Source organism: Fusarium verticillioides, chromosome 1 (assembly GCF_000149555.1).
Source record: "Fusarium verticillioides 7600 chromosome 1, whole genome shotgun sequence".
Taxonomy (NCBI): domain Eukaryota; kingdom Fungi; phylum Ascomycota; class Sordariomycetes; order Hypocreales; family Nectriaceae; genus Fusarium; species Fusarium verticillioides.
The window spans coordinates 6,047,186-6,069,153 of NC_031675.1; the positions used below are offsets into that span (position 1 = coordinate 6,047,186).

General features: G+C 47.9%; 9 protein-coding genes across 9 annotated transcripts; 5 read left to right on the forward strand and 4 right to left on the reverse strand.

The window, feature by feature from the left end:
- Window positions 1-646: 646 nt before the first annotated feature.
- Window positions 647-3,946, forward strand: FVEG_00068 (hypothetical protein; the record flags this gene model as incomplete). The annotated part of the gene is made up of 6 exons (XM_018886496.1): window positions 647-786; window positions 845-1,293; window positions 1,362-1,676; window positions 1,726-2,054; window positions 2,117-2,591; window positions 2,640-3,946. 6 exons carry the CDS (start codon window positions 647-649, stop codon window positions 3,944-3,946), a joined length of 3,015 nt encoding a protein of 1,004 aa, XP_018742061.1.
- Window positions 3,947-4,081: 135 nt separating this feature from the next.
- On the reverse strand, window positions 4,082-5,590 carry FVEG_00067 (hypothetical protein; the record flags this gene model as incomplete). Its single annotated transcript, XM_018886495.1, has 1 exon — window positions 4,082-5,590. One exon carries the CDS (start codon window positions 5,588-5,590, stop codon window positions 4,082-4,084), a length of 1,509 nt encoding a protein of 502 aa, XP_018742060.1.
- A 694-nt stretch (window positions 5,591-6,284) lies between these two features.
- FVEG_00066 (hypothetical protein) lies at window positions 6,285-7,744 on the forward strand. Its single transcript, XM_018886494.1, has one exon. It carries the CDS (start codon window positions 6,333-6,335, stop codon window positions 7,716-7,718), a length of 1,386 nt encoding a protein of 461 aa, XP_018742059.1. The 5' UTR covers window positions 6,285-6,332; the 3' UTR covers window positions 7,719-7,744.
- Window positions 7,735-8,691, reverse strand: FVEG_00065 (hypothetical protein; the record flags this gene model as incomplete). Its single annotated transcript, XM_018886493.1, has 1 exon — window positions 7,735-8,691. One exon carries the CDS (start codon window positions 8,689-8,691, stop codon window positions 7,735-7,737), a length of 957 nt encoding a protein of 318 aa, XP_018742058.1.
- A 560-nt stretch (window positions 8,692-9,251) lies between these two features.
- On the forward strand, window positions 9,252-10,430 carry FVEG_14579 (hypothetical protein; the record flags this gene model as incomplete). Its single annotated transcript, XM_018903513.1, has 2 exons — window positions 9,252-9,265; window positions 9,350-10,430. The coding sequence occupies 2 exons, from the start codon at window positions 9,252-9,254 to the stop codon at window positions 10,428-10,430; spliced, it is 1,095 nt and encodes a 364-aa protein (XP_018742057.1).
- Window positions 10,431-10,723: 293 nt separating this feature from the next.
- Window positions 10,724-11,119, reverse strand: FVEG_14578 (hypothetical protein; the record flags this gene model as incomplete). Its single annotated transcript, XM_018903512.1, has 1 exon — window positions 10,724-11,119. One exon carries the CDS (start codon window positions 11,117-11,119, stop codon window positions 10,724-10,726), a length of 396 nt encoding a protein of 131 aa, XP_018742056.1.
- A 4,458-nt stretch (window positions 11,120-15,577) lies between these two features.
- FVEG_14577 (hypothetical protein) lies at window positions 15,578-16,964 on the forward strand (the record flags this gene model as incomplete). The annotated part of the gene is made up of 5 exons (XM_018903511.1): window positions 15,578-15,880; window positions 15,971-16,309; window positions 16,374-16,439; window positions 16,494-16,632; window positions 16,681-16,964. 5 exons carry the CDS (start codon window positions 15,578-15,580, stop codon window positions 16,962-16,964), a joined length of 1,131 nt encoding a protein of 376 aa, XP_018742055.1.
- Window positions 16,965-17,660: 696 nt separating this feature from the next.
- Window positions 17,661-20,381, forward strand: FVEG_00064 (hypothetical protein; the record flags this gene model as incomplete). Its single annotated transcript, XM_018886492.1, has 4 exons — window positions 17,661-18,839; window positions 18,889-18,894; window positions 18,954-19,249; window positions 19,340-20,381. The coding sequence occupies 4 exons, from the start codon at window positions 17,661-17,663 to the stop codon at window positions 20,379-20,381; spliced, it is 2,523 nt and encodes an 840-aa protein (XP_018742054.1).
- A 377-nt stretch (window positions 20,382-20,758) lies between these two features.
- FVEG_00063 (hypothetical protein) lies at window positions 20,759-21,827 on the reverse strand (the record flags this gene model as incomplete). Its single annotated transcript, XM_018886491.1, has 2 exons — window positions 20,759-21,144; window positions 21,581-21,827. The coding sequence occupies 2 exons, from the start codon at window positions 21,825-21,827 to the stop codon at window positions 20,759-20,761; spliced, it is 633 nt and encodes a 210-aa protein (XP_018742053.1).
- Between the last annotated feature and the right edge of the window lie 141 nt (window positions 21,828-21,968).

Here is a 21,968-nt window from a genome sequence, read left to right on the forward strand (position 1 = left end):
CCGTATACAGTAAGTGAATGGACGGGGTAACAAGCGCCGAGGCGGAGAAAGACCGGGGTGAGTGGAACGAGACGTAAACGAGTTAAGCAATGCGGTAAACGAGGTCATACTTACACCCAAGGCTTGCTTGTCGGGGGCTGGGACAGAACATAAATAGGATCTGAAGTAGTTTATTTATCAAAAGCGATGCGCTGCCTGATGCTGACAATATTTAACAGTAGATATAAAACAGAGTCACGCCAAGAAGGGGAACGAGATACTTGATGAGCTATAATGTACGGTACAGTGCATCCGATTTCAGGAACGAGCCTAACCCACCAAGATGCCTTTCGTTCACAGACCTTACTTCCCCACGGGATAACCCCCAGAATTGGCAGTGCTAATCTCAATATGACCAAGCTTACCCGAAAAACGCTTGGTGAGTGCCGGGGAATCGTCCACAGAAGGGGGGTTCACTTCGCCATAATACACAGCGATGGCTAATTAAGACACTGCCTTGGGTATGTCGACCTCGCTGGCAACTTGCCCGAGGTGCAAGATTGGAAATTGACATAAAAGAAGGCCTGTAGCTATTAGGGCCAATCTTCTGACTGACAAGTACATCACATTCATTATCTCCCAGCTCTGCTACTGTCACTCAGACTAGATGCATCTCTACGGGTGCCAACTACTTACCTCGGCAGCTGTCATTGGCTCAGTCGTCGGGCAAGGCATCTCACCCTCATTCAATGCGATCCCAGGCTTTGTAGCTCCTACAGTCGAGTATCGTCCCAAGTTCAGATACTGGTAAGTAACCTATCCTTCCCCACATAGCACCCTCATTTCACTCACACCTCCACCAAAGGCTTCCAGATGCAGATGTAGACCACGATATTCTCAGAACCGACATCCAAGACCTCCAAGAGCTCGGCGCCGGCGGTCTAGAGTTCCTCCCGTTCTACAACTATGGCTTCGGTGGCGTGAACGACTCCAAGATGGAGACATATGCCTTTGGTAAACCAGCCTTTAGGGATGTTCTCCAGATTGCGCTTGAAGCTACCAAGGCGAACGGTTTGTCGATAGATGTAGCGCTAGGCGCTAGCCAGGGTCAGGGTGTTCCGTCCAAGCCGCTTACTCCTGGTCTTGCTGTGCAGCTCGTCTATGGGAAGGTGTCTGTCAAGGGAGGACAAAAGTTCGATGGGGCTTTGCCAGCTGCTGATATTAACTGGAATGAGAATTTGGGATATATTCATCCTCAGGAAAAGTTTGGTGGTAACCGTCTTATTGGGGCCTCTGCCGCTGCCATTGCTTCCAGTGAGTCGCCCCGTGCGCAGGATGTCTAACTCATCGTGCCATCGACTCTCATACTGATACTCTTGTAGCAAACGCTTCGGATGATAGCAACGTCTTCGTCGCCCTGCATGAGAAGTCACTCGTTGATCTCACCTCGTACGTCAAGAACGGCGAGCTCACATGGAGGGCGCCAAAGGATTACGAAGAGTATGTTTTATTCGCGCACTACGAGCGCTACACTAACCAGCGATCTTGCGACGGGGTGCCCACAGATGTCATTGCCAACGGCTCCTGGGTCACAGACCATTTCAGCGCCGCCGGTGCAAAGCTAGCTTCCCAATTCTGGGAGAAGAATCTGTTGAGTACCCAGATTCGCCAGCTTCTAAAGGAAGTTGGCAAGCACAGTACGTTCAACATCATAACCTTTGCTTTGCCTTTCTAACATATAAGTAGCGTGGGAAGATAGTATGGAAATCCAAGCTTCGCTTTATTGGTCTCCTGGGTTCCCTGATCGCTTCAAGGCCAAGCGCGGTTATAATGTGATCAAGTATCTTCCACTGCTATTTCACAAGTCGACTTCCTTTACCGCCGCCCAAGCTCCCTACAACACTACGTTCTACCTTGATGGAACTCCGGATGACGGACAAAGCAAGTACCTCCAGGACTACCGACTGACCTTGAACGAGGGTTATCAGGAGTATCTGCAGACGTTTGAAGACTGGGCTGAGTCTCTGGGGCTGTCTCACTCGTGCCAAGTTGGGTATAACATTCCCTTAGACATTGTAGGTCTTATTGCTCCTCGCCGTAATGCTAACGCTACGGAATGTTTCTAACGCGTTGATAGCTCGCGGACGTACCCATTGTTTCCACCCCCGAACCTGAATCTCTAGCCTTCAAAACACCAGATCAAATGTCTCAATTTGTCGGCCCAGCGCACCTTGGGCGTCGCAACATCATTTCTACAGAGATCGGCGCTGTTGCACAAGGGGCATACAGTCTGACTATCCCCTCCCTCGTCAACCTCTTCCACGACGCATTCGCAGGAGGCGTTAATGCCATGATGATCCATGGGATGACTTACAGTGGAGAACAACTCGGATCAACTTGGCCTGGATTCACGCCGTTTCAGTATATTTACACTGAACTCTGGAGCCCCAAACAGCCGGCGTGGAAGTATATGGGCGAGGCGATGAACTATACTGCCAGAAACCAGTTTGTTCTGCAGCAGGGAGTGGCTAAGAAAGACTTGGCCTTTTATCTGTACAAAGATCCTTTTGGCATATCTGATGAGTATAACGGGACGGATCTCCGAGCGACTGGTAAGTGCTGGGCCCCGCACCATTAAATCGTGCTAATCGAGTCCCTAGGCTTCACGTACGAGTACCTGTCGCCAGCCAACTTTGGATCCAAAGCCTTCAAGGTCTCGAACAGGGTTTTTGACGCTGCAGGTGCAGGATACCGAGCGCTCATACTCGATCAGCAACAATTCATCACTCCCGAAGCATCGCAGAAGCTTGTTGAGGTGGCCGACGCAGGCCTTCCAATCGTCGTCATCAGAAGTCTTCCCAGTACAGCTATTGGAAGCAAGGGGCAGGATGTTGTGACCAAGAACATCTCGAAGCTCAAGGGATCCAAGTACTCCAACATTGCTTTCATCAAATCCGCCGATGATCTACTTAAGACCCTCGACAAGCTTTCCGTCAAGCCAAGAGTGACGACGGGCTCGGCTGCCGCGAAAGACTTGTACACCGTGTGGAGGTCGGACAAGGGCTCGGACTATCTTTTCCTCTTCAATCAGGGCTCTGCATCGACTTTTGAGATCACGGCAGAAGTTGATCTGGGCAAGGTTCCATACAATCTAAATGCATGGACTGGACAACAGGCTGCTATGGCACCGTTCAAGAGGTCTTCTGGTAAGGTCAACTTCCAAGTATCTTTAAAACAAGGTCAGACGGCAATCATAGCGTTTACCAGTGGGAAGTCAAAGACAAGCATAGTCTCACAGTCGGAGAACGTCATCGAAGCTTCCTATGGTTCTGATGGCAAAGAGGGCATCTCTGTCATCTTGGGAGATGCTAAGGAAGCTTCCCTGACATTGTCCAACGGACAGACCAAGAAGATCCCCGCTGCCAGCAGCAGTGACAAGAAGAATGCTCTTGATATCGATATCGGTAACTGGAATTTGACGCTTGAGTCCTGGGTCCCCGGTCCTGACGAGGCAAAGTCCGCATCTGTCAAGAAGGTGATGAAGCTTGGCACTCAGAAGATCTTGAAGCCCTGGTCCGAGATCCCTGGAGCTCAGAATGTATCCGGCGTCGGTACATACACAGCCACTTTCCAGGTCCCGCAAGTCCCGAGCAAGGATTCCATCGCTGTACTGCAGTTTGGCCCTGTGCTCAACACCATCCGAGCGTGGGTAAACGACAAGCAGCTCCCAGAGATCGACATTTACGATTCTCAAGTTGATTTCTCGGATTATCTGGTCAAGGGTACCAACACGATTCGGGTGGAGGTGGCATCTACCTTGTTCAATGCGGTCAAGGCAAGAGTTGATTATGTCAAGGCGAATGGCGTTGGTCCAGCGGCTCCCGGCTTGTATACTTTTGCAGATTGGCAAAAGCATGGATTGATCGGACCAGTGTCCATCAAGAGTTTGCGCAAGGTCAACTTGTAACATGCATGTCACAGGCTTAAGTCGGCAAGAAGCAGGAGATTTATAGCAACTGATAGTACTTGATATAGTGAGTAGGTTATGTCTAAGAGGATATGAGTGCTTAAAAGGTTTTAATTATTATGACTGCTTGTCTCTTCAGATATGTACAGTTCCCTCTGATGGTCCCGTGAATCGTTTGGACAGACCCAATAGCCAAGATGAGACAATGAAGATCAGACTAACTGCGAAGATAACAACAAGATAATTCATAGAACTTCCAGTAACAGGCTTGGCAACAGGGAATGCGAACACGACACTAAAGAAGAGCATGAAGATGGTTGCCAGCGCATTGACAGCGTATCCATATCTGCCCAATGAGAACGCCCTCTTTGGCAGTGAATCACGGCCAGTAAACAACAAGACAGTTTGTGGCAGTACGACTGTGATGTTGAGTGCGAACAGAGTCAGGTTGATGAAGCTGCTGTAGGCTGTTTTCGAAGCGATGTAGAGGATGCCGATGATGATTTGGAGGCAGAGCATGATGGCAGTTGCGCGGACTGGGTTGGACCATCTGAGGCGAGAGACGTAGGAGGAATAAGGAACACCGCCGTCTCGAGAGAACGACCACAGAATTCGAGATGAAAAGACGAAAAGGTTGAGGATGATGTGATAGAACACGAGAATGTAGTAAATCGCCCAGATTGTCGTTGCAGCCTTGGAGCCCAGAGCTTGGTTATATACTTCCATGATTGGCGCACCTGAAGCAATGAGTCCTTGAACGTCTTTGATGACATACATAAGACCAATGTTCCAGGCTATCACTGTGATGATTCCCAGAATGATTGTAGCGCCAATTGCGATGGGGATATTCCGGCTTGGGTTGTCGACCTCTTCCGAGAGATGACTGGGCGCGTCAATACCGCAATAGGCCCAGAGACAACTAGCGAGGCCGATCATAGCAGCCCATCCGTCTGTCCAACCAGAGACGTTCGTGAATTCAGTGAAGACAAACTTGCTAGGCTGCTTGACTTCTTGAACTGCCAGGAGCGTTGCAAGCGATGCGATGAAGCCGATAATCGAGAGCCAAAACACTGAGACACCGATGCTACCAATAGCAGCTGGAAAGCGAGAAGCAGCCAGGAATGCGATGGTACATAGACAAATGTGGACAAGATAGACATGCCAGCTCTGAGCGACATACGTCTCATTCCACAAGGACACCAGGCTAAGGATTGACTGTGCGACAAAGAAGCTGCACGAAGCCGTAGCTCCCATGGTATATAGAATCGACATCCATCCCGTAAAGAACGCAGCGAATCGACGCGTCGTAGCTGGGAATGTCATGTACACGACATGGTACTGGCCACCTGCAGACGGAAAGGCAGAAGCTAGCTCTGCGTAACCTGCTGCGAGGATGGTCATGACGATGCCACCGACCAGAAGACCGTAGATTAGAGTTGGTCCAGCGCCGCATGATAGAGGAACGGCGAGGCCTGAAGCGAAAGCGACCCAGGAGTTCATGGTGGTGAAGCCGAATGCGATTGTCGATACGAGTGTGAAGCGCTTTCGGAGGTGGGTTTGTTGATAGTCTGCATCTTCATTCTGGGGTTTGTAGTCGGGTGAGGGCTCGCATGAGACGACGGAACTGATGCCGGACGGAGCCATTGTGTCGTGAGAGCCTCCCTTCATGGTCGCGTGATGTTTATACACAGATCAACAGGTATTAATGGTGAAGAAGATAACGAGCTATCTTTCTGTGTTACTGCCCCAGATGCAGAGATAGTCCATGTAAGATAATTGGAGTAAATATAGAACGATGAGCGATATTGACATAATCCTTTGACGTGGAGATGAGCAATATCTATATATGCATCTTCCCAATCGCTGACATGTTGAACCTATGCAAATGCTGAACTGAGGGTTGTGATAACAATGATGCTTCGCTTGACGTTGTCGTCCTACTAACATTAGCTCAAGATAAGGTGACCGGAAAGCTGGGATTGTGGAGAGGCTTCGGCGTCAAGGGCGTCAAGAGCGATAAGAGTGGCCTGAAAGCTTATCTCCAAGCTTGGGGTGCGATAACTAAGACGAAGCTAGGGGGTGTACAGAAATGTTAGCGAGTCCCCGGCCTGATTTAGCGTGAGGAATGCGGAATGATTCTGTCCACAATGACACTAATGATTCCTCGGGCCACTGGGAGCTGGCTGATTGACTTTATCGTAAAAGTGCGGGGTAAACCCTGCATCGATGAACTTGACGTCTCCGAACCAAGTTAGCGTTTGTTGCGAATCCATGGCCCAGGAGCCGATTCACGTTCCACTCATCATCTCTTCTCCCCCTTTCCATCTCACCTCATACAGCACATTACCATAGCGTTTACCTGCCCTGCAGCGTTACCTTGGCAGCCATGGCCACCCCGACATCCACCAGCAGTCTAGACTCCTCGTCAGCACCGCCGACAAAAAAGCGCACTAAGAAACCTTTTACACGACAGCAGCATGGATGCTTGACGTGTCGGCAGCGCAGGAAGAAGTGTGATACGAGGATGCCTGTCTGTGGGGACTGTACGCGACTTAATCTTGTTTGCGAGTATCAGGCACCCCGGCGGGTTAGAAAGTCACAGGGTGCAGTGGTGAGGTATCCTGATGCGCACACGGGGATCAGTGAGCCTGTGGATGTGGTGCGGCCGGATGATGGGCACTCTGGGGATTTGAGTACGGGGAGGAGGGCGATGCTGCGGTACTACACCACGACTCTGGCACAGATGCTGTCGACGAATACTGAGAATAACTGCTTCATTTCGGTGCTACTACCAATGGCATTCGACTGTCCAGTTCTCTTAGACGCCATAACAGCGTTGTCATCAACGCATCTCGCAATGTGCAACCCAGACTTCAACGACATATCCCTCCAACACCGAGGTCGCGTCCTAGCCGCGTTCAGAAATTCTCTTGATGAAGACAACAGTCTCACAAGTGAAATGCGCCTCGCCATCGCAATGGTCATGTGCGCATTAGAAACGATATCAGATGGAACGAGCGTTGGCTGGACATGTCACGTTGCCGGTGCAGCAGCATGTCTCGATTCAATACGATCGTCAAGAAACTTGAGCTTTGAAGCAAAATGGCTCCTACGCTTTTTTGCTTATCACGATAGCTTGACGAGTATATCTCTTGATCGGAAGCCTTTGCTGACGGGCGATTACTGGATGTCGAGCGATGATGCATTGGCTGATCCATATTGCGCTTATGCGCCGAGAATTATCTTCTACTTGTCTGAGATAAGTGTTCTTGGAACAATTGAGTCAGATGAGGAGATGCTACAGAAGGCGTACGAGATTGCGAACGGTCTTGCGGAGTGGAAGTGCAAAGCCGGTATCACGAGTGATGAGCCTCTCGCGTTGTTGAGTGAGACATATCGCGGCGCGGCTTTCATCTACCTCGAGTCAGTTTTACGAAAACGCTTCTCACAACATACTGTGGCGGAAGTAGTACCAGGAGGGATTTCGACGCATATTGAGGCTATATCTAGCCTGTCAGACAGGATACCCCAAGGCGCATTTGCTGAATGCTCTTTACTCTTCCCTCTTTTTGTTGCGGGAAGTAGAGCTGAGAATGCAAGACAAGCGAGCGTTATCCGGAACAGATTAGTGGCGATGAATAAGTGGAGGAAGTTCAAGAATGTTGATGCTTGTGTTGACGTTCTTGATGAGATCTGGGCAGTCAATGGGCCAAGGGCAGTTGCGTGGCAGGACGTGTCAAAACATCGCGGTTGGAACTTGGCTTTATTTTGAGGACTATCTATATACATCATCTCCGATCCCCCTCCTTGTTCACTGATAGCTTGAAGATATCCGGCCTGCCATAATGGCCTGCAACATCAAGATCATGCTTATAAGCAATCGTCTGACTAATATCGATGTCAACAATTAACGGCTCGGGACCATATACGGGACCTGCAATGTACTCCCCATCTGGCCCGATGACACTTGAGCCACCGGTGAACAGTTCCGTTGACCCAGCACCTTTGACGTATGCCTCCAGCAATTCGGGCGGAACAGAGTCTTTGTCTAGATACGAAGCTGCAGCTACGACAAAGCATCTTCCTTCAAATGCATATTGTCGAGAAGCGACCTGATGCGCTAAAGGCATATCGGGCCATAGCGCAATATGGATCTGCTCATCTTCGGTATGCAGAGCTTGTCTGATGAGAGGATGGAAATGTTCCCAACATACCGCCGCACCGACCCTCCCAAAGCTAGTATCATGGGCCCTGAGACCTTGCGCATCTCCATTCGCCCAGACAAGTCTTTCAGCGTGAGTAGGCGTAAGCTTGCGATGAACGCCCCGAAGAGAACCATCCCGTCCAATCATTGCGACACTGTTATATATAGTCCCGCCACTTTCTCGCGCTCGTTCGTTGAATCCAAGAACGACTTCAATATTATTCTCCCTCGCAGCGTCTCTGATTCGGTTGATATGCAAACTTGAAGCAGTGGGACTAGCTTCAACGAGGCTCTTATACCAACTTCGGGCTTCCGGGTCGTTCCAGCTCGCCATTCCGAATACCCAAGAAGGGTAACCCGTCAGCCATGTTTCGGGAAATGCTATGAGATTGGCTCCAGCCTTTGCTGCTGTCGCGAGGTCTTCAATAGCTGTTTGGACGCCGTGTTCGAGGTCTAAAAGACGGGGACATCGTTGGACCACGTAGACTCGGACGAGGCTTTGTTTGTCGTTGGAAGAGTTTGGTGTAGGGTTGGCGTCCATGTTGGCTTAGCTCAGTGATTTACTATTAGTTGTTTACTGATAAGAGTTGAACGTATCATGCAAAATTAAAGTCTTTATATCTATTAATGTCATGTTACAGAGTAGGTTTGACCATTGAATCGAGCTATAGAGAAAAGTGTTCCATTACATAAAATTATTTAGCAACATGATTCTCAGCGTCTTCAGCGTCTTCAGCGTCAACAGCGCCGCTATCGTTAGCTTCGCCGTCAACGTTAACCGCTAAACTTTAGTGGAAAAATTGACTTTTGGTCTAGACCTTGCTGAGATGCAGGTGACCCACCTCGCTTCCAGCGTCAACAGCGTCAAGCGAAACACTGTAACCTCCCAGGGCAACCTTCGGCTTTGGGCGCGGCATCAACATTTCGTACGAAGGAAAGCTAGCTCAAAAGTATAACATAGAATACTTTATCTTCCTTGATGATCGCATAGATTTATTCATCTTGATTCAGCTATTCTGGTTTTCTTATCTGTGCTCTGATTCCCATCTCTTAAGTCTAGACAATCACCTCCCGTACTAGCCCAGTTTCAGAAACTGAAACATGACTGTTTCAAGGTATGTCCAACCGTTTCAACCTGTTTCCAATGCAACATCAAAATTTGTTTCTGGTGGTTGGAAACTGTATTAATACTCCAACAGCACACCGAAGAGGCCTTGCTTGGAGCCAGCCATTCCAAACCATCTCAAAGTCAATCGCACGCAACCGCTCCATCATCCTCGTTGCTTCAGAGGCCCTCAACAAGCCTCCCACTCCGCACGCTTCCCCAAAGAAACAACAGCCATCGTCACAATCGACCTCGGCGTCCAACATCTCCCCTCAACCGACCCCTCAGCCGCGATCGACACAATCCGCCGAGGCATTAGCACCAAATCAGGGCCTCACCACCACGTCCGATCGAGCTTCACAGACTTCAGCGGGTATCGCAACATAGTCTTCACTCTCTACTGGAAAGATGTCGCGACCTATCGAGAATGGGAAGCTTCACTGCCTCCAGATTGGTGGTACGGAGGGCTATGTCCTGCTTCCGACATCGGAGTATTTAGAGAGCTGTATACAGTCCCGATTACTGATACGGAGACTACATTTGCTCTACCGGATCCAGAGGGCTACTCAGTCATCTCAGAGTCAATGAGTGGCGAGACTGATACTCATGAGTATTGGGGATCGGCGAGGGACCGTATTCCGAGGTCGCAAACGGATACTCTGGAACCAGATGGCTGGCCATCACTCACAGACGAATCACAGGCGTCTGACTGCCGTGGGAAACTTGTCACTGTTGAAGCTCACGAGAATCTCTGTCTTATACGCTCTGGTCAAGTTTGGGAGAATAGTACACCAGCAGAGATTAAATCATACAACATAGAGATCAAGCCAACCCTCGACAGCGGTATGGAGGAGCTTACCAAGAACAGCCAGCACTTTGGCTGCTTCTCCAACAGATACATGCGTGTAGAAGACGACGATGGGAACCCACTTGGCAAAACATGGAGCATCAGTATGTGGGAGTCGCTTGAGCGGCTGGAGAAATGGTCTCTTACGCCCAAGCATAAAGAGATCTTTGGTACACAGATCAATCACTTCAATCGTATGGAAAGGGAGGGCGAGGACGCCAATCTTAATCTATGGCATGAACTTATGGTATTGCGGAAGGCTGATCAATCTTTTATGTATTTCAACTGCCATAGAAAAACGGGCATATTATCATCGGTTTACTGCTAGAGAAGCTTGAAGTATTTACTGAACCTCAAATTCACACATATAAGCATTGATTGATTGATGCTTAAAGCTTATGACGGCTTAGCGAAACATATCAAGCCACCACACTGAAAAATCCCATTTAACTATAGCTTTTCGAAGGCAAAATGCGCATAGCCTCAACGAAGATAAGTCTCTCAATTAAAAACACATATACATCGCCGGTCATATTTAGAGCATAAACTGGCTGAAGTATATAGCGCTCCCTCTTCAGGTCTTGAGCAAAGTCAATCTGTTGCTCGAGCAAGTTTGCCTCTTTACCCGCTGCGCCCTCTGTATTTGCGGCATCCATTGAAGAAATTCTCAACTTCCTGATCAGACATGTCCCGGTCAGCGTGGCTCTCTCCTAGATGAGCTCTTAGACCGGGACGATCCTCGAATGTGACTGGTGTCTGTCTGATACATAATGAACAAGTGTAGTGCATATTTATCGCAAAGGCTTCCCATCGTTCCGTCTGTGCGCGTGCACGCCGAATCCGAACCGCTTCCTTAGCAATGAGATCAATATCGTTCTCCACTCCAGCTGTGCCAAGGTATATTTCTGTGGCATCTTTGATATCCTGGACTGTCCAATCTTGCCAATCATCGAAGCGACTCTCGAGCAAATCGCCTGGGACGTTGAGTCTATATAAGTGGTCTATTCCCTTGAACATAGGGAACTTGTGGTTGAAGATCCTATCAATCTTCCGTGCCGCAAATGGTTCGAAGGAATTGGCACTGATTGGTTTACCTAGTCCTGCCCCAAGACTTACAAAGACAGCCGGGCTCTTGTTATGGAGAGAGTGGATCTCCTCAAGTGGGCTTCGCGAAAGGATATCAGACAGTCCTTCTGTGTTTGAGAACGTGGAACCGCCAATCATCGAATCATCAATCTCCCGGTTTCAGAATGATCACAGAACAGCAACTGACACGTTGCTACAATTTTAAGACTCATCTAATAAAGAACTAGGGGCTTTGGAGAGCATGCTAGCTACGCTCATTACCGACGATCCAGGTACAACTGGTCGAAGGAACAAGGCTCGAAACAAGGGCAAACAGCTGTTGTATCCGTTCCATCGCCCAAAGCTCGAGCAAATGGCGACCAAATTGCATCACATAAACACGAGACTTCAGTTGGGATTGCAAAGCCTAGGATTGTAAGTAAATCTAATAGCCAGATTGTTATGAGGCCGAGGTTTCTGAGGATGTGATGTCACAAAGGCTGACATATTTTACAGATCACTCCTGCACTCGTGACTGGGCGACTTCTTAGAAAGCCGGCAGTATTAGAAGAGATGTGTGACGCTGTCGGGACTCGAGCGCGACATAACTCATGCAGGAAACTTCCAGCAATACCTGAAAACGCAACTGAAACCAGAAGAGCTGAGACGAGACATCCTGCAGGTCGATTCTCATGCTTGTGTCATCGCCGCCGATATCGTCAAGTTCAAAATAACGCTGCTTGGGGTCCCTTGAGGTTTTCACATGAGTTGACGATCGAACAGCATGCACCCATTTGCCCAGCCATAGAAGCAATATCGGACATGGACAAAGGTAAAAAATTCGCCTTTACCTTTGTTGGATTACGGTCTTTACTCAATTCCGCTATTCAGCTTTCATTCTCCATTCGTTCGGGAGCAGGAGGATGGAGCCTCGGCCCCAATTTCACCTACTATCCCGTTGTTCATTCACGGTCTGCACCAGCCTTTAGAATGATCAACTTATTGCTCAACTCTCACTTTTTTCTTAATTCTGGATTTAAGGTAAGTGGCTGTGTATATGTTCCAGAATGGCAGGACGAGTTTCTTCCTTGGTTTCCTCAATACTAGATTTATTCCGAGCTAAGAAGGCGTTTCCACGAGCAGTCGATCAAGGCAACTCTTCTCTAATCAATTATGTGGCCTGGGTTGTGAGTCTAATTGCATTCCTGGGTGGGACGGCAAAACTGACCAAGTCATCAGACTAGGCTTGCCCATGGTCATGACGGCCTGGCGGTATGTGAGGCAGACTATCGGCAGTCCAGTCCTCTACTTGATCTCCTCCAGTACTTACTCATCAACAAGGCCCCATCGAATGACTACTGTGCACTTGGAGTGTAGGTTCTTGTCATGCAATTCGAAAAAGACAGTGTGAGATTGGTTGACATATATCAGTACCGCGTTTGGTATAATGTTCGGGATAGGGCCATATAGAAAAATCGGCTATCCAGTTCCTGCTGCCTGTGCAGACCTTATATTGCGTTCAAACGCCGAGGACGCTTTAGCATATCAACCAAATGCAGGTACCCTATCTCTCATGAGATACCCCTATGGGTTAGACCGAGAGAGCGACGAATATGGTAGAGCTGATGTGCTCTACTTTCTGTCTCGCTCAAACGAATTAGCTACAGGTTCGTTGATCTATAATTTGTACTATATTACGCGCCTCGTGCTAAAAAAAACGTTCTATGCAGCCTATGGATGTGGTCCACTTGGCTTAGCAGTCTTATCCAACAATCTGGAAGAAGTCAAACTCTTGGTAGCAAAGTATCCCAGCACGCTTTCCGAGCGAAATACTTTCGGGCATAGCCCGCTACACCTCGCTACAGACAAGCCGTTATTACTGCGAGTTCTAGTGGAAGCAGCTGACACAGCACTTCTAAATCATACAGGTGGATGCGATTACTCCGCATTAGAGCTTGCTGTCTGGCTCAGTGGACTGAAATGTAAAGGACCGAAAATGAAAATGTGTAAGAGATGCACGTGTGCCGAATCAGCTGTTATTCTGTTGAGGGCCGACTGTGCCGTTCCAGTATCATTAAGTCTGCATCGAGTACTCAACAATGCGTCTAAACGGTGCAAGTTGAGATACGTGCACTACATGAAAGAGCCGAGAGACAGATTGAAGCAGCTACGCCTAGACAACCTGTCTAGAGTCGATATAGAGGAGTTGGCTCTAAAGTCGGAGCATGTTCTCGATTACAATGCCTTTGAAGTCACTCGGCTCTTGGAAGAGAGTAATATCCGATTCCCTACATCCCTTGCTATTGACCATATGATTTCAGGTCCAGTATCAGTCTATGGAGAGCTTGAATCGCCAGAGGATGCTGAAATCTTTTTCCGATCTGGTTTCCGAGATACCTGGGCGTGTTGCGACGCTGAAATCATGGAACTGAGTAATATTCCTTGTCTCCGATGGCTGCCATATCTGCGTTGGCTAGTCAATCATGGAGGCATCTGCTGCCCGCTCCCTCTTTCCTCAAGTAGGGATATCTTTGGGTGTCACTGCATATTCTGGGCCATTGGATACCACATAAGGAAATCTTGGAAACGCACCGGGGTGGCAATTTACCTATCCTCGAATCTGAGAGTAGCAGCTCGCTACTACCACCATGTGTACTTGATGACGAGATATCCTGGTTCCACGAAGTCCACACCGCAGTATTTGAGGCCAGTATTGAGGATACATGCAGTTGCGAATGTTCCGTTGGGGGCTGCACTATGCTAAGAGTTTTATTAAAGGGCTTGGTCGATGACTATGGATACCAAAGACGCTTCCACACAGGCTCCTCGAAAGACAGCAGTTCCAGTCGACATGAGTTCCTTGGAGGCGGCGATGAGTGCGAGGAATCCCTACTAAAGCTGGTTGGTAATTTCATCACTTACCTCGAACATTTCTCTTGCCATCTCCGACTAAAGCATCACTATGCTACTCTTCGCTACATTACATATACCGCTCTAGGGATCCACCATTCTTGTTGCATAAACAAGGATAATTGTCGCGCGTGTGAGGATCCTCTTTATCCTGTTAAAGACAGGTTTGAATACCACGAAAGTCACAAGTTGGAGCTCCTTGAAGATCTGTTGGAAGAGTTCAATGGAAGTGTTACTTCTATCCTTGAAGACCCCGAACATGGTGCTCGCGATCTCATCTACTTCTAGGATCGGACCTGGGTTAGACGGATAGTCGAGGTTCTAGATATCCTTGAAGGACACGATTTGCCAGAGGATGCGAGACGTGGGGCCGAGGAGATTGGGGTTATGTGGAATAATGTAGGACCGGAACCACCTGTAGTGATAGGGAACCCATATCACAAATCCACGATAGAATATTGGTTACATAAGCTGAGAAAGATTGAAGAGGAATGCCAATGATGGATAAGGTTAACTTGATGGGGGCTGGCAGTATGGCAAACATACCCTGTCGAGTCGACCTCTGGCGATTCTTATTGTAGTTTCTTTTTCTTTTACTGATCATTATGTCAAGTACCCTTTCACCTGGAGACAAATGCTCTTAGATAATGATTATCTTAGTGGACTCAGATATTGATGGGATGATCCACTCGCCCGCGAATCTGGTAAAGGTAACAATATACCGTACTAAATAAACCGAAGTGGCCATTAAGTGAGGTGATGTAAGGGCAAAGATTCGCGAAGGAAAATTGTATTTCTCGACTCTCATTACAGCATGGCATCATGCCTAAGCTACGCGAAGTTCAAGAGGCAACCCGATTCTCTAAACACGGGCCGTGGATACACCGCCAATTCCACGTCATCTCTTGTGGCTGGCGCACTGAAAGAAAAACCTCATGACAAAAACGCAATGATGCGAATATTATCATTGCTACTACGCGTTGCGTCTGCCCATGGGTTACATGGCCTGCGATAGTGCATATGGAGATAGAAACCCAGCCAATTGCTGCAACGAGACAACAACGCTAATACCAGCTTCCCCTGTAATTCTCTCCCACGGAGTGAAACATGTATGCAGCCACACAGCATTGACTGGGATCATTCAGCTTTCTTAGTGGTTCAAATCGTGCTGAGTGCGAAATCATGGTTGCGATTTTGCAGAAGGGAAAATTTTTCAAATGCCATGGCATGCATCGCTCAACATTGGAAGGATGTAATTGGCAAAATAGAAATTGTGTTGCGTTAGAAAAATCACACAATGCGTTGCGAACGACTCGGAAACGCACACAAGGCGATTGTCATGTCGCACCCCTGGTATGGTGGCCTAAAAGCTCTATAATTCCCCCGAGGCGAGAACACCCGGTTTGTCAGGGAGGAAATGTTTATCTCCATTGATTCTGCTGTTTTGCTCGGTTCTGTATGTCTATCTCTTTCTCAAACTACCTCATACAACTACTCAAAATGGACGACCTCACCGGGTTGCAACTTATAGCCCATGGAACTTCGTGGACTGACCGAGCAATAGACATCATAAATATACACGGAGTGCAGGGCTACGATACCTGGGAGCATCGTGCACTCGGAGTCGGGGATAGCATTAAGACTATTTTCTGGGTACGGGACCTCTTACCCCAGGATTTCCCTTCAGCCAGGATCTTCACCTACCATTACCCCTCTAATGCCTTTCGCAACGGTCAGGGCATCACTCGAGCGGCGGAAAGACTTCTCAACAAGCTAAAAAATCTACAGGCAGATAACATCGAGGTGCGTTTCACATCGCCGGTTCCCTTCTATTCCATTTCCACAATATCGAAAATCAGAAAGGTTTGTAATGGACTAACACTCCATTATCAGAGGTCTCGACCAATAGTCTTCATTTGCCACAGTGTTGGTGGTCTAATTCTCCAATGCGCCCTTGGTAATGCATTTGATAAGGAAGGCGATACGGCATTTAACGACATTATCACAGTAACAAAAGGAATCATCTTTTTAGGGACGCCGCATCTATCTTCAGAACTAGATATAAGCGTCTCAAGAATCGTTGCTGCCAGTCAGACAACTACGTCCATTATGGTTGACACTCAATTTATGGCACATGTAATTGTCAGGTTCGCAAGCTTATCTCAGCATAACCCCCCTTGGAAAGTAGTTCACTGCTACGAAGAGTTGCCACTACCAGGTACTTCCTTTCGGGTGAGTCAATCCTTGGCACTGGCTATTAGAAACAAACGCACATATCTGATTCCATGACGAATAGGCGGTCAACCCAAGCCAGGAAGAATCGTGGGCTTTGCCCCAATTATCGCTGTACAGTCATCATCTTGTACGCAGTGTGAATTCTCTTTTCTCTATTTGCCTCTATCTGATAGATCAACAGGACCTGTGCCGTTTTAGAAGCCAGGACGATGTATCCTACATCAAAGTTTTGCAATCATTGAGAAACATCACCTCGGGGCTCGACAGCTCTGTCGCTGATGAAATCGAAGTACCGACAACTCTGTCATCCGTCGATCATGGTAAAAGCCCTCTCGCCAATATTAAAGACTTTCATTGACAGGATTTAGAGGTTCTTGAAAGTCTGGAAACTAAAGATACATCCGCCAACATCCGAGACGCCTATCCAGGAACATGCGAGTGGATACTGAACCATAACACTTATAAGTCTTGGTTTGACAAGCCCCTCCAGCCTCTATTGATCTCTGGTAACCCAGGAGCTGGCAAAAGCACCCTGATGAAACATATCATGCAGGCCCATAGTCTGGAGCGCATACCAAGCCAGTCAGTGGTATCTTTTTTCTTCCATGGCGGCGCAAACCACTCTGTGGCAAGCCTTTTGAGTTCGCTCTAACATCAGCTTCTGAAGACGACTCCGACTACCCGATCCTTCGAAGTCTTCTCTAAATTCCATCAGAGAAGGGAGTATGAGATCTCCGACAGCGTAATGGACATTGATATCCTGATGGAAAGCTTGCTTTTGTTGACGAATAAATCGACGGCACAAGGACATTCTATTTTCTTCATTATAGACGCTTTGGATGAGTGTGACGATCCCGCTAAGCTTGTTACCATCCTCTGTCGTCTTAATGATCTCAATCCTAGTCCGAAAATATGGATATGTATATCCTCTCGACCAAGCAATCTTTCTATACACGGCGCGGAAATCCGTTTGGAGGACAACAACTTGCTCGAGATACAACGATATCTCAGCGAAAACCTTCTGACCTTGGAAAAGTATTTACTCCCGACATCAGATATCAAACAGACAGCTCAAGTTTTGGCGGAGAAGGCCAAAGGCATGTTTCTTTGGGCTTCGTTGAACATATCACAGCTGCGCTGCGATGTTCACCTCAAGACACTCAGGTCTGAACATTCCTCTACGTCTTGGCTTCCAGCAACCCTCGATACGGCATATGAGAGGATCATACAGTAGCTGTGGAGCCGGCATGATGAAACCCGCAAACAGATGGCACGGGATGCATTCACTCTGGTACTATGCGCTCAGCGGCCACTTTCGATACTCGAGCTCCGCAGTGCCCTGGCCACGATGTATTATGATCCTGAACTTCTATCTCCACGAAGCAAGACTGAAGTCAATGATTGGGGCCTGGGGAAAAAAATGAACAAGATACAGGATAAATTGTCGCTAGATATGAGTACACAGCTGATGCTTCTATGTGGCGGCCTTCTTGAGGTAGTACCGCGGCAGGCGAAGTTTGCAAACGATACGACATACACACAATCGACCGTGCAATTCATCCACCAAAGTGTGAGAGACTATCTCCAGGAGAAGGGGTCCTGGGTACTCGAGGGCAACAATCACACTTCCGAATTGTCTTTCCCAGAACTCAAACTCACCGACTTACAAGCCTGCAATGCCCAGTACCACTTCCGCGTTGCTTGTATATGCCTCCTGTATGTTGATCATACATACATGCACTCTAACTTCCTGAATACCGGGGATACAATCACTTCAGCCGCCTTTCTGGAGTATTCCCTATGGTTTGGTATGGCACACCTTAGCCTGGCCGAAAGAGCCGGTGTAAACCCTCTGAAGGAAGAGATATACCACCTTTTCCCATTTCAAGAGGGGTTTGTCGGCCAGTGGTCTTTGCTACACAGCCGAATTTTCAAGAATCACAAACTCTTTGCGCCGCACAAGACCAAGGCAGTACATGTCATGTCATACTATGGCTTACCGTGGTTTGACACAGGCCTTTGGGGAGCGAACCTTGAAGAGATACATGAGGAGGATCTTTATGGGCGTACTCCTCTCTCACTAGCCGCGGGTATGGGTCATCGTCATATCTGTGAGATCTTACTTCAAAATGGTGCCGACATGAGTCATCGAGATTACGTGTACGGTCAAACTCCATTGAGCTATGCCGCAGCCTATGGCCATAGGGAAGTCGTCGAGCTTTTACTCAGCACAGGGTCTGACTTCGACGACAGCAGCAGTGGAGTTACTCCACTATGGCTAGCAGTTCGCAGTGGCCATCTGGACATCGCGGAGCTTCTCTTACAGGCTGGCGCGGATCCTAACGCCTCTAGCATCCATACTGGTGAAACATGCTTGTCCCATGTTGCCTCTCTTGGACACATCAGAGGCGCCCACCTACTTCTCGCCCGAGGCGCTAAAGTCGATACACAAGACAAGCACGGATGGACCCCGCTTCATCACGCCGTTAGCCAAGGCCGAAAGAAGATGATTGAGTTGCTTCTGGGGGTTCTTAGGTCATAAGAACTCTTCAGATTCAAGGACAATCTCTCCACAGTCAAGGGTAAGGGGTCTTGGATCCATACAGTGTTATCAGCTATCGTTATTCTGGCATGTTACCAGCGTGGTAGCGAGTGGCAGACGCCTCCAGTCGGCGCCCAGAACAGCCAGGCGCTGAGCCAATGCTCCGACGGTCGACTGCTTGCAAACCGGGGCTTCAAGCGACAAAAGCACAAGTTGGATCCAGGAAAGGATGAGGATGGCAACGAAGAAAACATCAGAGGCAATTCGGAGAAACGACCTCGTCGCTCACTGCCAAGCGGGGACCGTTTCGCTTGTCCCTATCATAAGAAGAACCGGGCAAGATTTTCAAGCGGACCCTGCAATGGAAAGGGATTTGAGAACATTGACCGCCTAAAGTAAGTCCATCTCTGAGTATTTCACTGCAGTACCCAAGAAACATTAGCCTGGAAGCTCGCCAGTCGGTAAAATAACTAACATGTATATAGAGCGCACCTAAAGCTCACCCATGGTCTTTCTATCGATCGGCGGCGATGTCATGTCTGCAAAAGACGATTTCTCCGCGAAGAGCTTGATGGGCATAGCCATTGTGAAAGAAAAACCTTCGGAGATGATTACGAGGATGGATATGATTTGGACCAGGCTCAAGATCTCAGATCAGATCCAACTCGGCCCAGCAAGAACCCTCCTGAAAGTTGCTGGAAAGCTATATTCAAAGTGTTGTTTCCAGACTGGCCTGTGGACCGCAATATCCCAAGCCCATGTGAGTCTACAGCTTTCCGCATAGGTTTCAAACATTTGAGAGCTATTACTAACTCAGAGGGCAACCCAGGCCAAGCGAATGCTATCTCAGATGCCATTCAACAACATCGCAATAGAATGATGAGCCAAGACACAATCTCTCAGCTCTATGCTTGCCGAAGTGAAGATGAGATCCGTCAAGTTCTAGGACTATTCATCGAGGACTTTAAAAGCAATTTTGGGCATACCCCGATCACGACTGATAATTTGTCTACCAGACCCGTGTCCGCTATGTCTCGGCAGCCAACAACCAGCACTCAGTACCCGCAATATCAGCCTCTGCCTATTTCTCAGCCGAATCCCTTCTTGAGTCATGGGCGTCGTTCACAATTCCATACACCAGCAGTTTCAAGCTTCGATTCGGATTCCAGCCGTTTCCTCCTGAGCCATGATCAGTTTGATACGTCCACTGAAGGCACAGCATTCTCGGGACCAATGTCGACAGGGTTTGACTTCTTTGGGTCTCAACAGGGCATGGATAGCAGCAGCGATCTGCCACTGTTTCAACAACAAATGACTGTATCGGTTCCTCAACAACCGACAAGCAACATAAGCCATCACCCCGGATCGAGCTTTGCGGTAGACAACCAAGGAATGACACCGAATGATAGTTGGATTGAAAATTCGCACACCTCCCAAAACCAGCCTGTAAGGGGGGATCTGGTACAAGGGAATCTCCAGCCAGGGGATTATGATGGGAGCGAAATCCCGAGCATAGCGCCATTTTAGGCTAACTAATTAAATAGCAGCTTAGCATCGCAAGCTTGGATTGAGCGTATTGAATCCCGGCCACTTTATGGGAATTCACGGCGAGCTGCAGTTTTATCAAGATGGCAATAACCAATGTGGTGGAGAATGTCAAAAGCTTAACAAGAGCTTAGCTGAGGTTAGGATGTTTGAGCTTGGGGGTTTCAACTACTACCATTCATTTACAGCTCGATCTATGCCGTAAATATATCTAGCATCTCTCTTCCACAACAATATGAAGTTTCTACATAAGTTAGCACGCTTTATGATCTAACAATAGAAGAATGGGAATGTCTTTTGTCGTGTTTGATATTTATCTCCGGGGTTCATGCTATTCTTTCGGTTGAAGCCCAATAGTATTAGACAATGAATATCCTGGTCAACTTGGATATCGAGGGACTGATCTTCTCAGCCGCCGATACACCGTTCACAAAGGCGTCTCCCAGCGATCGATACTTCTCACTCCTAAGCGCGTTCTCAAACGCGCGCTCTCGTTCGCTGCCAGATGGTCCGTCAATGGGAGATACATCGGGATAGGCAGATAGACCAGGAAGTCGACGCAACTCATTGATGACTGTTTTGCCTCCGATTGTCGAGCCAAGGACGATAGAAGGGTAGCCAGGTGTGGTAGCATGGATCTCAGCAATCTCTAAGCCACGAGCAATGACATGGCCTGAATCTTGCACTGTCCATTCTGGTTTCATGTCTTCGGAGGCGCGGCAACGTCTAACCACATTCGTGCATTCTGTGTATGTCAGATGGCATCGGTCATCTATTTTCGCATCACAATCTGTAACTTAACTAGGCAAGCCTTCGGTCCGCTTTCTTATGCCCTTGTAGTACTTTACTGAGCATGTCTAATACCAGGGACTTCTCAATCATTGCGAGATGGCCAGGTTCATATAAAAATAAAATTCACTAAATGGAAACTAATACTAAAAGTAGCTTTATTATAAATATAGTAATTTACTTATTAAAGGTATAAAATTTGTTAACATTAAGGTAAATATATAGACCAAGTTCTGCAAAACGGGTTTTTATTATTTTAATACTTTTTTTATACTTTAGTAGTTTTATCTTCTATATATCCAATAACATCTTACGATATATTCTCCATAGACTTAAAGCTATCATCCACTATATTTAAAGAAAGTCTTAAAGATAGGTAAGGACGCAGTTACCGAACTTGCTGATTTGCTGGTTGGGAGGACAACCAATACAAGAGGAAGTCCAGAGGTTGCCGCTCTTGACACCGTCAGTGGCGGATTGACAGCTAAAAGCGCCGATGCAAACAATAGCAGGCATGCTTTTGGCAGGTTCGGCGAAAGTGAGCTCAGCATTGGGGCAAAGGAGAACGGCGTTTTTGAGGTTCTGAGCGGCGGCAGCGCCGAGAATGGCGAGGCAAACGGATGAAGTAAGGAACTGCATGTTGAAGCTATGAGACTCTCTGTTAGAAATTGTACAAAGGGGAGGTAACTCTGTATGCTTTTACCTTGAGTAATTCCAAGTGCAAAGAGCGTTCAAATGATAGTGTAGAGTGTGTGAAAATGCTGTGAAGTGCTTTTGTTC

Excerpts from the sequence above, each read along its gene's own strand:
- FVEG_00066 (XM_018886494.1), top strand. The coding sequence starts at position 6,333 with ATGGCCACCCCGACATCCACCAGCAGTCTAGACTCCTCGTCAGCACCG.